This window comes from Callospermophilus lateralis, chromosome 12 (assembly GCF_048772815.1).
Source record: "Callospermophilus lateralis isolate mCalLat2 chromosome 12, mCalLat2.hap1, whole genome shotgun sequence".
NCBI classification, from domain to species: Eukaryota; Metazoa; Chordata; class Mammalia; order Rodentia; family Sciuridae; genus Callospermophilus; species Callospermophilus lateralis.
Genome location: NC_135316.1, coordinates 70668345 through 70685175, shown reverse-complemented (window position 1 = coordinate 70685175; position 16831 = coordinate 70668345). Strand labels below are relative to the sequence as shown.

General features: G+C 39.0%; 1 protein-coding gene across 1 annotated transcript in view; it reads left to right on the top strand.

Moving 5' to 3' along the window:
• Positions 1-16831, top strand: part of Lcp1 (lymphocyte cytosolic protein 1) — a 53969-nt gene that overhangs the window by 13469 nt on the left and 23669 nt on the right. The window contains exons 2-7 of the mRNA XM_076871957.1: positions 8405-8493; positions 9074-9237; positions 9416-9545; positions 11955-12087; positions 14819-14900; positions 16400-16565. Coding sequence (XP_076728072.1) covers positions 8430-8493; positions 9074-9237; positions 9416-9545; positions 11955-12087; positions 14819-14900; positions 16400-16565 — 739 coding nt within the window. The 5' untranslated portion in view covers positions 8405-8429. The remainder of the gene's footprint in view (positions 1-8404; positions 8494-9073; positions 9238-9415; positions 9546-11954; positions 12088-14818; positions 14901-16399; positions 16566-16831) is intronic.

Sequence of the window (16831 nt, the reverse complement as noted above, 5' to 3'; positions counted from 1 at the left end):
CCAAGGCAGGTGATGAAATTTTTATGAATTGAAGAGCCCCTATAATTCCCTCTGAGAATAGTCCCAAGAATGAGGGAGTTTTAATCGTATCAGAAACGATTTAGGTTTCAAGGTAGGGATATGAGACACCAGCGAGTCTGTAGAGCTTCCTTATTTGGCTATTTTTAAGAAAGGAGCAGATGACTCTCTTTCTGGGACAGTTTGTGACTGTCTTGCCTAGATACTAGGAGTGAACTGGATCAGCACATCTTAAACGGTGTGGTGACATCTCAGAAAACAGGTTGCCACATACTGTTAGGAAAATTGCTCTGGGCTGAGCAGCTGAGCCTTGCGCTAAGTGCTGCGGGCCCCCACCTGGGTCCTTGAGGAGGATGCACCTGGACAGAGCCTTCTGTGCTGTGCTGCTGAGGAAAGAGCAGGAACAGAGCCTCACCCCTAGGAGCCAGGATGGGAGGAGGCCGTCCCCCTGTTCACTTCCCCTAAAGACACCTTGGGGCCACAGCCACAGTTGCTAAGGGCACGTGCACGTATTTCTAGGATCATTTGCAATAATCCCTAACCTAACTCTAATTTGTACATACACTGGTCAGCTACTGAATAAGTTTTGGGAACTTTTAAGGTGGAAGGGACTTCTCTCTGTGTATGGATGTGGGAACCCTGGAAAAGAGAACAAGATGGAGCCTGAAGTTACATAGACAGGTCACAGCCTAGATCTCCTGACGGCCAAGAGCAGCACTTTACTCCCTGCTAGTTATTTTCATTTGGGTCCATTTGGAGGTCTTCAGCGTATTAATTTCCCAATATCTTTATTACAGATGCCGATGTAGACATCTAATATTTTCAATAAGCTTCTGTGGGATTATCTCATTTAGTCTTTTTTTCTTCTATTCATAGATATTTCTCTTTTGCTTCATTTTTTAAAAAAAAATCTTAAGATATTTCATTGTATTAACCATTTTGCAATAAATTACCTATAATCTACATGTTGCATTTGAAACTTGACATTGAGCTGTGGGCTTCATGAGACCGCAGTCTCTGTGTCCTGCCTGTTTGTAACCTCTCACTCCCATCAACCTTAGCAATTGGTTAACCATAACATTAACCATAACCATTTTCACATAGACACATAGGTGAAGTAAAATGAGGTGTGAGTGACTTTAAATATTGAGGCAATTGTGCAATAGTGAATAACCAGCTAGTCTTCGATAACATTCACCTCTTTGAAAAGTTGTATTTGGAATACCCTGAGTTTTCAGTAAAGTATGGATCTTAAAGTCTTGGTGGTGAAATGTGAAATGAAGGGTAGCCATGGATTTTCAAGATTGTACCAGAAGTGTCGTCCTTTGTAGCCTGGCATCTAAGAGAGCAGGACTGAGACACAGAAGTGTCCCCACACCCCAGTTTGGAGTGTCCCCTCTGCTTGAGGAAGTGGGTTTGGGCAACTTGGCAGAAAACAGAGGTCTCAGGAGTATGCTGAGGAGAGGAGGCGAGGAGGGGAGAACCTCTCAGTTACTGACAGAGCTGGGCTCCTGGTGCTGTCTCTACATAGCTTCAGAAGCCCCCTAGCTGAGTGTGCAAACAACAGAGGCTTCCAGAGCAATGTCAGGATAATCAAGTTTGGAGTAATCTGGCCTGCTGGCTTCCTCTGAGTGTTTGCATGGCCTGAGAGTGTCAGAGGAGAGTCACTGAATCTGTCCTGTGAAAGGCCTTTCCCAAGCCTCCTCTCTGTGGCCTTTGCGTCAGAGACTACAAAGATAAGAATTCTGTACCCTGAAGCAGCCCTTGGGAGAATCAGTGTATTTGCAGGAAGAGAAAAAGACAAATGGGGAGGAGATTTTAACTTGATAAAAGGATCCATAAAAATCTCCTTAAGTGGCCATCTGTGTTAGAGGCCATTTACAATTATTTGATTTCTGAAAGTCATTTTAAAATGTATTTTCAGAATCATCCTTTGTGTAAATGTTAATCATACCTGTTCCACAGAGAAATAGTATCCCAAATACATATGCAAATTACTACATTCTCAAAGTTAGACCCATTAAGGTGATCTATTTTGTAAAATGCCAGGTGGTGGGGTACAGGATTGATTAAAAGCAAAGCTTTTTCCATATATAGTTTCATCATAACCGCTTTTTTAAAAAAATATGAGTATTTTCTTTTAGAATCTTACATCTTTATTTTCCATTTGCTTAGTCTCCATAGGCTACCACAATACTCTATATTGTTCTAGATGACATGTTTTGGATAACTCTTAGTTTCCTTGAGGTGTCTGGAAATTGTATAACCTCCCCGTTGTATGTGCACTGAAATTACTGAGGTAGGCTAGGAATTTGAGTCCTGAGTATCCAGTTTTACTTTAATTGCTGAGTTCAGTTGCAAGAAAAGTGGGGCACATTCAAAAGAGTCCCTTGGTGATATGATGCCAGGTTACAGATGCCCTCTGATTCCAGCGGGTTACATAATTGGGTATCATGATTCCGAGTCACAACACCAACTAACACAGTTGCTACCACCTTCCAGAAACGATTATGGCCCATGAGCATCTTGCTGTGGCTAGGCCACCTTCCCGCTGTTTCTGCTTCTTTTATGATCAGTTACAGAACTCAAAACATTCCATTCACATTTGTGCATTTACTTTAGAAGATGTATTTCCTTTTGTAGATTCTTCAGCACTGTGGTCAGTAGTAAACTCCTACAAATGGTTTTTGAATGGAGACTTCAGGGAACTGAGTCAAGTACTTTCATGATAGTATTCTCAGAAATTCCCTTTTATGACTGCTCTGGGAAATACCGGCTATCTTTATACAGAGATTCAAATCTCACTGACTTAAAAGAATGAATAGAATTTGTGGCTTTTGTATCTTGGGAGAGTTATTTGATTGTCTTAAGATTTTTAAAATAATCCTATAAATTTAAATAAATGAGCATCCAGTAGTTTCTTTGCCCAAATGTCTTGAGATTCTACAACTATTGATTTAATAAATTTAAGAGCTCACAGAAAAACTAGCAGCTAGACGTGACCTAAATGAATGATTTGTCTTCTTAGATTTATGACTTGGGCAGTGATTCAGAAACAAAGTTCCAAAACTTACTCCTGATTTGCAAAGACCTTCAAATGGTTCCTGGCAGGGCATACTTAGATGATACTGTCATTAAAAAGGGCTGGGATCTGGGGTGTAGTTCAGTAATAGAGCACATGCTTAGCATATGTAAGGTCCTAGGTTCAATCCCCAGCACCAAAAATAAAATAAAATAAGGCCATGGTCAATGCAGGGGCAGTAAAGCAGAACTAATGAAAGCATTCATTCATCCTCTGAGAGACACATGTCTTCTTCAGCTCCTTTTTTTTAGTCTCCAAATCCCTCCTCATGCCCCATTACTGCTGCCAGTATTTGCAAAACTGAAAACCTCACCAGATATCCTTATGAACCTTATCAACATAATCATAACCCATACCCTCAAACATGCATGAGTTCAAATGGGTATGTTTTTGCCAGGCAAACACAGAGACCATGTATATTATTCTAAGCTCAGCAACATCCTTTTAGAAATGCTCTGATCTAGCTGGCAGTGGTGCCTGCCTGTAATCCCAGCATCTTGGGAGTCTGAGGCAGGAGGATTAAGAGTGCAAACACAGCCTCAGCAAAAGCAAGGCTCTAAGCAACTCAGCAAGACCCTGTCTCTAAATAAAATACAAAATTGGGCTGGGATGTGGCTCAGTGGTTGAGTGCTCCTGAGTTCAATCCCTGGTACTTGCCTCCCACACCCCACAAAAAGAAATGCCCTGCTCTGCATATTTTCATGCTAATTATGTCCTCTTCCTTAACCTTTGTTTTAGGAAAATGCTGTCATTTTGTACACTCATTTAGTTATTTAAAGGGTCCTGTTCTTAGTTCTGGACTTCAATGGCCCTCTCACTGGTAGCACCATCTTCTTCCTACTCCATTCATCAGTAACTGCATTTATAAACCCGGATCAAATTATACACATTGTCTGGGGGCTTATAACCATGTATGAGGTTAAGGCTTTTCAACTCATTGCACCTTCAGTTTTCTTAGCTATAAAATTAGAGGACTGTCATAAATTATTTCTGAGGTTCTTTCTGTCTCTACAAATTAGGTTGTGTTTCCAGAACCTCCTGCTCATTGTGAGGATGAAAAAGACTGTCCACATGTCTATTTGGATCCAGCAGAAGCAAACACTGTCTCCACCACGTTGACCATTCTTTCTGTAGTTCATGCACAGCTCAACCCTCTTTCCTCTTGCTTTAGCTATTAAATTGCTGAAAACTTTGGGTTTTTTAAAATTTGAAAGTATTCTCATTATTTGGCTTCCCCAAGTTAAATCTCTTAGGAAAATATTGTTGCAGATGCTAAAGTTTTTATTCTTGATCTACGTGCTGTGTTTTTAAAAGTCACTGGTTTTAAAATAACCTTTCTTTTTTCCTTCTGAAGTCTGTTATTTGAATGGCCATGTGATTTTTAGAGTGAAATATTTTCTCTAATTTCTCAGTATACCTTGCCATGGTCTTTTTTTGTACCAGGATTGAACACAGAGGCACTTAACTACAGAGCCACACCCCGCCCTTTTTATTTTTCATTTTGAGACTGGGTCTCAGTAAGTTGCTTACAGCTTCACTAAATTGCTGAAGCTGGCTTAGAACCTGTGATCCTCCTACCTCAGCCTCCCAAGCCGCAGGAATTATAGGTGTGTGCCATCATACCCTGCATACCATGATCTTTCCTTATATTTTTTAAGATTTCTTTTATTTTATTCAAAACTGTAATTCTTTTGTTTCTTCCCTGGCCCTGCTTTTAACACTAAAACAAGCAGCCTTGTTCCCTGCCTATCCTTATATTTCTCACTGATCTATTTCACTGCTCTAAAATCTAACACTCTTAAGTCAAAGAATAGGACCAGGTTTGGATTTGGAGATCCTGTTTATCCTCCTTACTTTTAGCATTGTTTCTTGCTTTTAGGGCAGCTTACTGGGTCAGCATAGACACGCCCCACTTGAAACAAAGAACAAGGCTTGGCTTATAGTAAGCATTCATAAATTGTGTGCTAACTACATGAATTTGTCTCATAATCCCATAAACACTCATGAATTGAGAGGAATTAAGATGCTTAAAAATAAGAAGGGCCAACCAGCTGTAGGGCTGTAGACCAGATTTTAGCACCAGGCCTTGCTACAGTAAGGGGAGGGAGAGCCTGTTCTTCATGCACATGTAAGGAGAACCAAGTCAAGTCCACCATTAGTACAGGATACAAAGTTACATATTAATTTCTTTTTATTTTTTTAATTTGATACCTGTGATTGAACCCAGGGGCACTTAACCATTGAGCCACATCTCCAGCCCTTTTTAATATTTTGTTTCGAAAAAGAGTCTCACTGAGTTGGTTAGGGCCTCACTAAGTTGCTGAGGCTGACCTTGAACTCACGATCCTCCTGATCTGCCACTGTGCCCAGCTTATATATTAATTTCTAAAAACAGAACCCTTGATCTTTCTAACTCATGTAAGCATGAGTTTTGTTGGCTAGATTGTGTGGAAGATTTTCAATTTCCATGGGCCTATGTGAATTCTAGATGCTTATTGAATAGTTGCTGAATGAATGAATGAGTAGTCAAGAGTCTAACCAGAATCTGAAGGTGTGGGGTTGAGTAGGCAGCCTGTGGGGGAGAGAGAGGAGATTTCAGAACTGTAGTCTGGACTGCTCCCTTCCTACCTGTGTGATCTGAGATATGCATCTTAACTTTTTTTCTGAGCTTCTATTTCCTGCTCAATAAAATGAAATATACAAATCCAAGCCATTAGCCTACATAGAGGGACAATACAAGATACAGAAAACTGTGTTTACTGAATCCCACAGAGTCATTTTGTTAATGCCTGAGTGAAGATTTTGCTATCAGACCTGGGTTCTACTATCCTAAGAAAATCAATTGGTTTGTCTTCTGTAGATGGGGTGAGCCATATAACTGGTGATAACTGCATCCACTTCCAGAGAAGCCAGGCTCGATTTTCAGCACAACTTCCAGCAAGTTGAGCAGGGTCTTGGGCGTGCATTTTCAGTATTGTACTTCCTCCAGCTCTCATATTTCACCTAGGCTTACTTTCCCACTCACCAGTTACAGCACATAATTGGTTTCATATAGTTGGATTTGAATATGTTTTGTAAATTGGTTCAAATTATTTTTTGGAGAAAGATGTAGAGAGAAGAAAAGAAAGAAAGAGAAAGGGAGAGGAGGAAGGAGTCAGAAAAAGAGAAAGAAAAGGGAGAGGGAGAAAAGAGAAAGTAGAGAGGAAAAAAGGGAGGGAGGAAAGAAGAAAAGTCAGACAGTTCGTGTCTGTTGGGAGTTACTGTGATGTGAGAATGAGATGGCTTGTCTGTATAGTTAAGCCCTCAATAGTTTCTGTCTTTCTTCAGCAAACCCAATGGACCAATATCTTCTTAGATGTATAAGACAAATAAAACAATAAAAATTTTTATTAAAAACAAAGCTGGATTCTAAAACGAATTGAAATATAGCAACATAATTCTGTGACTTTCCAAATCCTGCGCCCTGGAGTTCCCACAGATGAATAAGGAGACAAGGAGAGAAGAGATGCCATGCAGGGGAGTGTTTGGAGTATTTTAACCAAAGATTCTTCTACTTTTTTTTTTGGTGGTGGTTCAGTTGTTCTCATGTAAGGTTTATGTTAACAAAGGGTTACTTGGGGAAACAAAAGTTTGAAAGCACTGACATTTTTCTCTGGCAATTGGTGGAAAATGAATGTGGATTTGCAAAACTGCATGTAATACAATTTGACCTTTAGATTTCAGTGTTAAGACGGTTTTCCTTTTCTGTGTAGCTGTTGATTGTCCTTGAGAACAAGTACAAGGTTTTAGAATGATGTGAAAATATAAAAAGGGAAATTAATTGGAAAAATACTATCATCAATCTAAAATATTTTGAAAAACTGATATATGTATCCAGGCTCAGTGTTACATGCCTGTTATCCCAGCAACTTGGGAGGCTGAGGCAGGATGGCAAGTTCGAGGTCGGCCTGGGCAACTTAGTGAGACAATGTCTCAAACTAAAAATTAAAAAGGGCTGAGGATGTAGCTTAGTGGTAGAGCACCCCTGGGTTCAATCCCCGGTACTGCACCCCACCCAAAAATATTGATAAATTCACTAAAATGTTCAAAATATAATTCTATTTAGAAATACTGTATCTTCCACACTCCAACTCCACTTATAGCCTCCCTACCAGGAAATCCTGTAAGCTTCAATAGAACTCCTATTGAAACATACTGGTGTATGTGTGGATTGCCGAGGAGTTTGAAGAACATAATCCATCTTTTGTTTCATTCTCTCTCCAGCCCCTAGAGGGCAGCAATGATGCACAGCGAATGGGAAATTGCTCAAACACCAACCAGCATGTTTTTCAGCAAGACCAGCTTTTCTGAGAAAGTGCCTCCGATTCCCTTATATGAATTATTAGAGAGTCAGCTTCCTTTTTTTCGATCTCCAAAGATGTAGAGAATTTGATTGACCCCTTTCAAATTTATAAAATGTAATTTTCATCTTTGCCAAACATATTCATTTTAAATATGATTGCAACGATAACTCTAAAAAGACATTTACATGTGGCTCAGCAGTAGTGTGCTTGCCTAGCATGTGCTAGGCTCTGGGTTCAATCCTCAGCACTACATAAAAATAAATGGAGGGTATTGTGTCCAACTACAACTAAAAAAAATATTTTTTTTTTAAAAAAAGACATTTACATAAAATTACGCATTTTAGTTATATATTTCTGTGTAACAAACCACTCCAAAATGTTGTGATTTGTCATCTCTCTCTATTCTACTGGTTAACTAAGCGCAGCTGGGCAGTTCTGTTTTTTGTGATGCTGGCTGGGACCATGATCATCTGAGAGCTCAAATGGGCCAGAGGTCCAAGGTGGCCATATCAGGGAGCTCAGCAAGCAGAACACGTGGTTCTTTTCTGCTGGTTCCTTGCCTTGAACATCTCACAGCATCAAGGGGGAGTGTCCCAGGATTGAGCATTCCAAAAGGAAGGAAGCTGGAGTTTCCTGGCATAGACAATGCTTCTACCATCTTCCAACAGTCAAAACAATCATAAGATCAGCCCAGATTCAAGTGAAGGGAAATAAACTCTATCTCTGGATGTGAGGAGACTATTTCCACAGGGAGGGGAGAGACTGCTGAGGGCTGTCCTTGGACACCACCACAGGGAGGGTTGAGAGGAAGCCTGTTTTTGACTTACATTTTGGAAAGTCAGAGGGAAATCATAGGCAATGCAGAAGAGCACTTCTTTATCTAATAAATGGGATTTGCTTCTGAACATGGTACAAAATTGAGGGTACCCAAATGTCATTCCTGTGTTCTTCTCCTCCCCAGAGCTGTTACATAAAGAAGTGAGAAAATGGCCAGAGGATCAGTATCCGATGAGGAAATGATGGAGCTCAGAGAGGCTTTTGCCAAAGTTGGTGAGTAGACCTGGTACCTTAGTTGCACGGTTCTTTTCTTTATTGAGTAGCTTTGGGACAGATTTGATGAAATGGTGACATGGACCAAACAGCATCAGTGACAGGGGACCAGTGGGGTTGGTTAAAGGAAACTTAATTTTAAAAGATTTGCTTCAAGGAAATCACTTCTTTCTGTATCAAAACATGGAAGAGTGACTTTTTGACCCATAGTTTTGTCTGGAGTTAGTCCCTATGGGTCGTCCTTTCTGTCTTGTCTGTTTTCATTGGTTTCCTGACACATTTTCTCTTACTTTTTATCACTAAACATTTGGTTTACTTAAGAGTTTCCAGAGAGTTCCTTCAGATTCTGTTGCCAGAGCCTGTGTTTTGAAATTCTGACTCTTTAACTGTGAATGTTGAAAGTGATACCAAAGCCCATATATAGTAGCAACATGCCTCTTGTGACATTGTGACTCTTGAGGGTCAGGACTCAACCTTGAATGCGCCCCCCCCCCAATATCCTCACTTCCCTTATTCTTCTCTACCTCTAAAGACTGTGCTTGAACGTCCCTTCAACTTCACTGTGCTGTTTGCATTACAGACACTGATGGCAATGGGTACATCAGCTGCAATGAGTTGAATGACTTGTTTAAGGCTGCCTGCTTGCCTCTACCTGGGTACAGAGTAAGAGAAATTGCAGAAAACCTGATGGCTACTGGCGATCTGGACAAAGATGGGAAGATCAGTTTTGATGAATTTATCAAGGTGAGTATGAGGTAGAACACAAGGAGATACATTTGGAACTTGGAACTTTAATTCAGTTTAAAAAAAAAAAAATCCAGAAAGACATTCCTACCCTCCTTGCTTCATCATGATGTGTTCTTTCCTTTGTGATTTTCTTCACCACTGCTTGGGTTTCTAAAGATACATTATACTTTTGCAGGTTTTCCATGGCCTAAAAAGCACAGATGTTGCCAAGACCTTTAGAAAAGCAATCAATAAGAAGGAAGGGATTTGTGCCATCGGTGGTACCTCAGAGCAGTCTAGTGTTGGCACCCAACATTCCTACTCAGGTAGGCTGTGCTAATGGGTGGGGACCTTAGATCGGGAGGGTGTTGGGATGATGCAAGAGCTAAAGATTGAGGGAGAAGGAAATGTGTGGAAAGAGTCCAGCCCTTCTGGGGTTATAGATTCTAAACTTGATTTTCAAACCTAAGGGGTGAATGCAAACATGACTTTATGGTCTACCACCTGTTTTCCTGGGTGTAAGTGGGCCAGGTACAGGAGCAGTCATGGCTCCCGGAAACGTCCAATGCTAAGTGGATCTCTTCAACATTTAAAAAATGCTTTATAGGTTACCAGAATTCCTTTGTAAACCTTATAGACAAAATTAGCTACTTGAGCTTTTGTCTTGAACATAATGTTTATTCTTAAGGCCAGTTGAGTGGTCAAAATTTTATGTTTTCATTGATTTGAAAGAAATTTGTTTATTTGTTCTGAAAGCTGCCATCCAGCAGCTTTAATGGAAACTTCTAATAGCCAAAAAAAAGGTAGAGATATCCAGTATTTCCCAAACAGAGCTCTTTAGAACATCAATTGGTCTTAACAATACATTTGTGGTTAAACATTGCCCATAGTTGCTAAGACAGAGTTGTTTCACCTTTTATTTTTAAGTACAAGAATTTTTCAGAGCCTTTGCTATTGTCAGATGGGCATTATGAATCTGCAAGACGGGGGTTCACTGGGCAGTGTTCCCCAAACATTCGTGATTTCAAGAGATACTTGCTTTTTTTTTTTTTTTTTTTGCAGGTGCAAAAATAATTTATTGTAAATGTTTTCAAAGTCATTCTCCATTAAAATTCTTCATTATATTCCAAAAAGTACAATTACACTAAAAGATTCACTTTTGACATCTAAAAAGTAAAGTGGAAGAAGAAAAATTCACTAATTTAAGGAACTATCCTTATAATGAAACAATGAGTTATAATACATGGAGACACTTGCTTTTAATGACACACGATTTGGGAAGTTCATAGTATAAGTACATAGTATAAGGCATAACTTGAGGTTTTACTAAAACTTCCAAGATCAACTCATAGCAGCTTTGCTGATAGGAAGGAAAGATTAAATTAGATCACAAATGATTTCATGTCATAGCAGTTTACTATAATTGCACAAAGAAAAGACATTTCACAAAGAAGAAATATGATCTGTCAACAAATATATGAAAAAAAATGTTCCACACCTCTAGCAATTAGAGAAATGCAAATTAAAACTATATTTAGATTTCATCTCACTCCAGTCAGAATGGCAATTATCAAGAATACAAGCAATAATAAATGTTGGCGAGGACATGGGGAAAAAGGTACACTCATACATTTCTAATAGGACTGCAAATTGGTGCAACCACTCTGGTGCAACCACAGAGAAAACTTGGAATGGATCCACCATTTAACCTAGTTATCCCACTCCTTGGTTTATACCCAAAAGACTTAAAATCAGCATACTATAGTAACATGGCCACATTAGTGTTACAGAGCTCAATTCACAATAGCTAAACTATGGAACCAACCTAAGTGCTCTTCAACAGATGAATGGATAAAGAAAATGTGGTACATATATACAATGAAATATTACTCATCCATTAAAAAAATGAAATTATCACATTTGCCAGTAAATGGATGGAGCTGGAGAATATCATGCTAAATTAAATGAGCCAATCCCAAAGAATCAAAGGCTGAATGTTTTCTCTGATATGCAAATGCTAATTTCACAATAAGGGGTAGGAGTTGGGGAAGATTAGAAGTACTTTGGATTAGAAAAAGGGAAATGAAGGGAAGGGAGGAAAGAGGGGACTGGAAATAGGAAAGTTAGTAGAATGAATTGGACATTACTATCCCATGTGCATATATGATTACATGACCATGATGACATTCTACATCATGTACAACCAGACAATCCATATATGTATAATATATCAAAATACCAAAATATGTTCTACTATCATGTTTAATTAGAACAAATTTAAAAAAACAAAGAAGCTCAGAGATACTGTTCACGATTGTCCAGCACTTAAATTAGCAGGGCTACAAGCAGAATCCCAAGTTTTATCCTATAAGAATTAGACTATATTTAAATTATACCTATGTATCTATACTTAAATTATTTCTATATAAATATTTTTATTATTTTAATGCATTTACATATATATAAATACATGTATATGTTTCTTTCTAAATATATATGCATGTTTTTTTTGTTCTAAATCTGCTTGCTATATGTTTTATAATTGGAGTGAATGCAGGTTCTGTTCCAAGTGACTGGAGATTTTTAAATGTCAACAAATATAAGACAATAAGATAATGAACTGAATAACCTTGTAATGTCCCTCCTGAGCATGAGAATCTGATATCCATGTGAATAATTTGATTTATATCACATCTTCACATTGCAAATAAGTTATTTTAATCTTTTACTTGTAGAGGAAGAAAAGTATGCGTTTGTCAACTGGATAAACAAAGCCCTAGAAAATGATCCCGATTGTCGCCATGTCATCCCGATGAATCCAAACACCAATGATCTCTTTAGTGCTGTTGGGGACGGCATTGTCCTTTGGTAAATAAACTTCTTCTTGGTTTCCAAAGAATTACCCATTTTCTGGAATGTCACAATTAAAGTGTTTATCTTGGGCCACTTCCTTTGGTGCTCAGCTGTGATGGGTATACTTTTATGGACTTTTTCATTTGATTGGATCCAGGAGAGCAAATGAATTTCAGAAGCAATTTATAATGAAAAAAAAAACAACTCTATTTCTTGGATGGAGAGGAAGGATGCTTAGCTCTATATATAGAGAGAGCTAAGCATAAACAGAGGGCAAGGGGAGGGGAGAGACAGGCAAGGTGAAAGGTGGCTATTTTTAGAATATGTGCCATTTTATTTCAACTGGGCATGGCCTAATGTGAGAGCAGATAGTTTTAAGAATAGCAGGAAGGTAATGGAAACAATCCAATACACATTGTATTCCTTAAGCAAAGAGGCTTTTAAGTGGTATACACAAATACTCAGATACACAGGGCACCTGGGAAAGGGGGATGTATTCTCTCCACAAGAGAGCTCTGAATACGGTGGTCAGTTCAGGATGGGTATTTGAGGGTGGGGTACTAGAATCCAGGGTCATGTGCATGCTAGGCAAACACTCTACTACTGAGCTACATCCCTAGCCCTTTATTTTATTTTGAGACAGGGTCTTACTAAGTTTCTGAGAACAGCCTCAAACTTGGGATCCTCCTGCCTCAGCCTTCTGAGCAGCTGGGATTACAGGCATGTGCCACCATGCCCAGCTAAGATGGTGTCTTTGAAACTGCCTCTGTAGCTCTCAGCAGCTGCTCTGTCATTGCAGGCTGGGTGTTAGTGAGTGGCTGGAGATACTCATTATGTGGTAAGCTCAGAAGTGATGGAAAGGATGGGTGGGCAAGACCCTGAGCCTCTCTCCTGTGCTTCACCCAAAGCAATTGTGCTTTGGGTATTTTATTAGATTTTATCATGAGATTAAATTTTAAGGATTCCATTGCTAAAAGTGAAATTTTTTAAAAAAGTTTTAAATCCTAGCCTGCAGGATCAAGTCTGCCTTCTTAGGTTGGCACTCAAGGCACTCAAGGCACCCCATGGCATTCCTTCACTCTCCTGCTTTACCTCCCCAGCCCCCAGGGTGTATGGGTACCCAGCCCAGGTTGGGGGCTGCATAGGCAACTGCATGAATGACTAAGGAAACCAGCAGACATGCCCTGTGGGTCCCCCACCCCACGCACCCAGCTTGTAACCTGTAACTACGCTTTGCCTTCCATTTTCCTTTTAAGAGCGCCCTTTCCTGGCCCCTCCATAGGCCATGACATTTTCTGGCCTATCCCATCCCCCAGTGATTTCTTCCTTTACTGAACAGAGGACATATTACTTATAATACTTTGGGAACTATTAAAATGTTCTGCTTTTAGAGTATTATGCAACTTTTCATATCCGTACATTTTGTCTCTGTAATTGGACTAAAAGCTTTTAAAGGAAAGAGAATCTTGTTTTTGTCAGTCACTCCCCTTCACTATCTCACAGAGCTTCACTTGTTTACTACTAGATTTTCATTTCTGAAATGATGAGTTAGGAATATGTTTCACTTAATTTGTAGTATAGAACCTTTTATTTAAATATACATATACATAAGCATGCCCACACACACTTAACATATATGTATATATATATAAAATATATTATTATTCCATATTATGGAAATATATCACTAAAAATTAGCTACACATACAAAAACCACTAGTTGCTTAAAAATTGTAGGAAAAGCTGGGCATGGTGGCACAGGCCTTTAATCCCAGCAACTTAGGAAGCTGAGGCAGGAGGATTGTGAGTTCAAAGACAGCCTCAAGAACTTAGTGAGGCACTAAGCAAAACAGCAAGACCCTGTCTCTAAATAAATTATAAAAAAGGGCTGGGGATGTGGCTTAGTAATTAAGCACCCCTAGGTTTAATCCCCAGTGCCAAAAGAAAAAATTGTAGGAAAATATGTTAATGCTGATTTTTCATTAAGAAAGAAATAGTCATAGTTGCTTTTACCACTTTTTAAAATCTGTGGTATTGTTCCTTTTGGATATTTGTTTTCACTTCCTTTCTTTAAATAAGATGGAGATAACCTAAAGAAATTTTTTGGGGGGGGGGGGCAGAGGGCAATTGAAGACTAAATGTATACTAACTTGGATAAAATCAGGGTTTTTTTTGGTATAAATGATTGCATGCTTTGGATGTCCGATCGATCAATGTATTATTTACTTAAGTGGGGGAAGTTTAGAATTCACTAATTAAATAATTACTATAAAAGGATATGAAAGAGTCATTCATCAAATGATTATTAAGGTATTGATCTGATTCAAATAGAAATGTAGGCATTATATAAACTCAGAAGTGTATTGATAGTCTTTTATGTAGTGGGAACAATTTTCTTGGCCAAGAAAGCAGAAGTACTCATGGGGTATTTGCTTTGGTCTTCCACATGGAATTTTCTAATGTGCTATGGGAGCCAGAGTAATTTTTGTAGCTGTTTTGGGGTACGTGGATAAGAAGTGGAATCCTCATTACTCACCTCACTAAAATAAGATGGCTTCGGGAATAGTAGCCTTTCCCACAGAGAGTTTGAGTCTTATCAAAATGGCACAGCTGATTTTTATATCGAAATATGGAGTACACAGATTGTGTTGTGTTCAATTATGATGCTGCTGGAATTTAAATTCAATGTTACCAGGCTTTGTTATGCAGAAATCTGCTTTCTTTAATTTAATTGTTTCCCTTTCAGTAAAATGATCAACCTATCAGTGCCAGACACAATCGATGAAAGAACAATCAACAAAAAGAAACTGACTCCTTTCACCATTCAGGTATGTCTCCACCATTACTTAGTACAGGATGGGTTTGGAAAGAAAGAACACCATTAAACTCAGTTGTGTTTTTGCAGGAGTTCAAACACTATTCCCCAAACCTAGGCTTTGGACTGGTGATTTGCCATAACTAATGGAGATACATGAATACATCTCTGTCTTTTCCTTTATCAGTATAGTAGGTGGGAGAGAAGGTGGTGCAGTGTTAGTAGCTGGGGGGCGGGGGGGTGTATGTTTGTTTGGGCCAATTAGGAGTAAAATTCACATTGGCTAAAGTTTTAACTCACACTCTCCCTGGTAATTTATCTTGGAGTTGATGCCAAATCCATAGCCTTTCTAGGAAGTGAGGGAGTGAAAAATTGGAAGTTTTCCAACAACCTTCAAGTGATGCTGCCACAGCCACCAGTATAATAAATACAACTTGCTTTTATTCTTCCAGTTTGTTAACTGGAACTGCCACCAGCAGGTCCTCTCTTATGTTCCAATCATTTAACATTATTGCAATTCTCTTGCTTAGAAATCATGTCTTCTTACTTCTTAACTCGTAAATCATACATTATCTCCTATTTGGGTGTAACCCAAACCCTGTGTACTTTTTAATGGAAGTGGTGACCAAATTGAGACTCATGATTAAGCATAGAAATGCACTTAATGTTAAATGTTTTCATAATCTTGGCCATAAGTAGAAACTGTTTTTTTTTTTTTAAATTCATCATTTGAGCACTAGGATAAGAACCCTGGTGCTTTTAATTTATCATAAAAACAACTTTTATACATTTCTGACATTGGTATCTCCTCCTGTATGGACCCAAGGATAATAGACTCCAGCCTGAAAATGTCATTGATGCTATTCCAAATGCATGTGAGTTCCATTACATGCATCATCATTAGTCATAGCCCCATATGCTCTACATTCACACACGTGTGCATGTGTGTGCTCAGTTTCCCTAGTTATTATGAATGCTCAGTAACTTGTCTTCTTAAAAAACCTTCCATCTCTTTCTGGAATTTGATTTGTATCTTTTTCATTTATTCCTGTAATACACATTCTGCAAGTCGAAAAGCTAGTGTGTCGGTTTCTTTTATGACCGTGATTTATGACAATAAATGTCTCGTTAATGATAGCTAGTGACGGGACAGGGACTTCCCCCAAAGATGCCCTTTTGTTTCTGGCCAGTAGATGCTGAGTGTGTAGGCTTCATTGCAGGGCAAGAGGAAGTATAAGACTCATTAATTTCCTGCTGACCAGCATGGGCCTTGCAGTTGGGCTGCTGGTTTGACAGAATAGGCCACTGCATAAGTTCGGTGTCTGGATTACTGTATTTTGCCTTCTTGTCATTATTCACTGCACTTCCTCAGTGTTAAAATTAGTGAAGAACATGCATCTAGGTCTGTGAACATTCTAGAAGAAAAATGTTGTTGTTTGTTGTCAAACAGGAATCATCATTTAGCATCTACAAAGCAAAAGAACCAAACTTGCATTTTTTTTTCTCCCTTAGGAAAATTTGAACTTGGCTCTGAACTCTGCCTCAGCCATTGGGTGCCATGTGGTTAACATAGGGGCTGAGGACCTGAAGGAGGGGAAACCCTATCTGGTCCTTGGACTTCTGTGGCAAGTCATCAAGATTGGATTGTTTGCTGACATTGAACTCAGCAGAAATGAAGGTAAGAGCCAAACCCCTAAGGCTGTGGGTGACCTGGTTCCATTAATGCCCATGTCAGGGACTATCAGAGGAGGAGATCAGGAATTCTCAAGTTTAGAAAACTATACAGTTATATTGAGTCCATGGTATTAATGTAACAGATTCTATCCATAATAACCCAGACTTTTTAAAATGACAGAACAAAAGCTTTTTAAGACCACAGACTAATAATGCTGCTTGTTTAGAGCAGAGAGCACAGTCTCACTGTCTACAACTTCAACCTCAAGA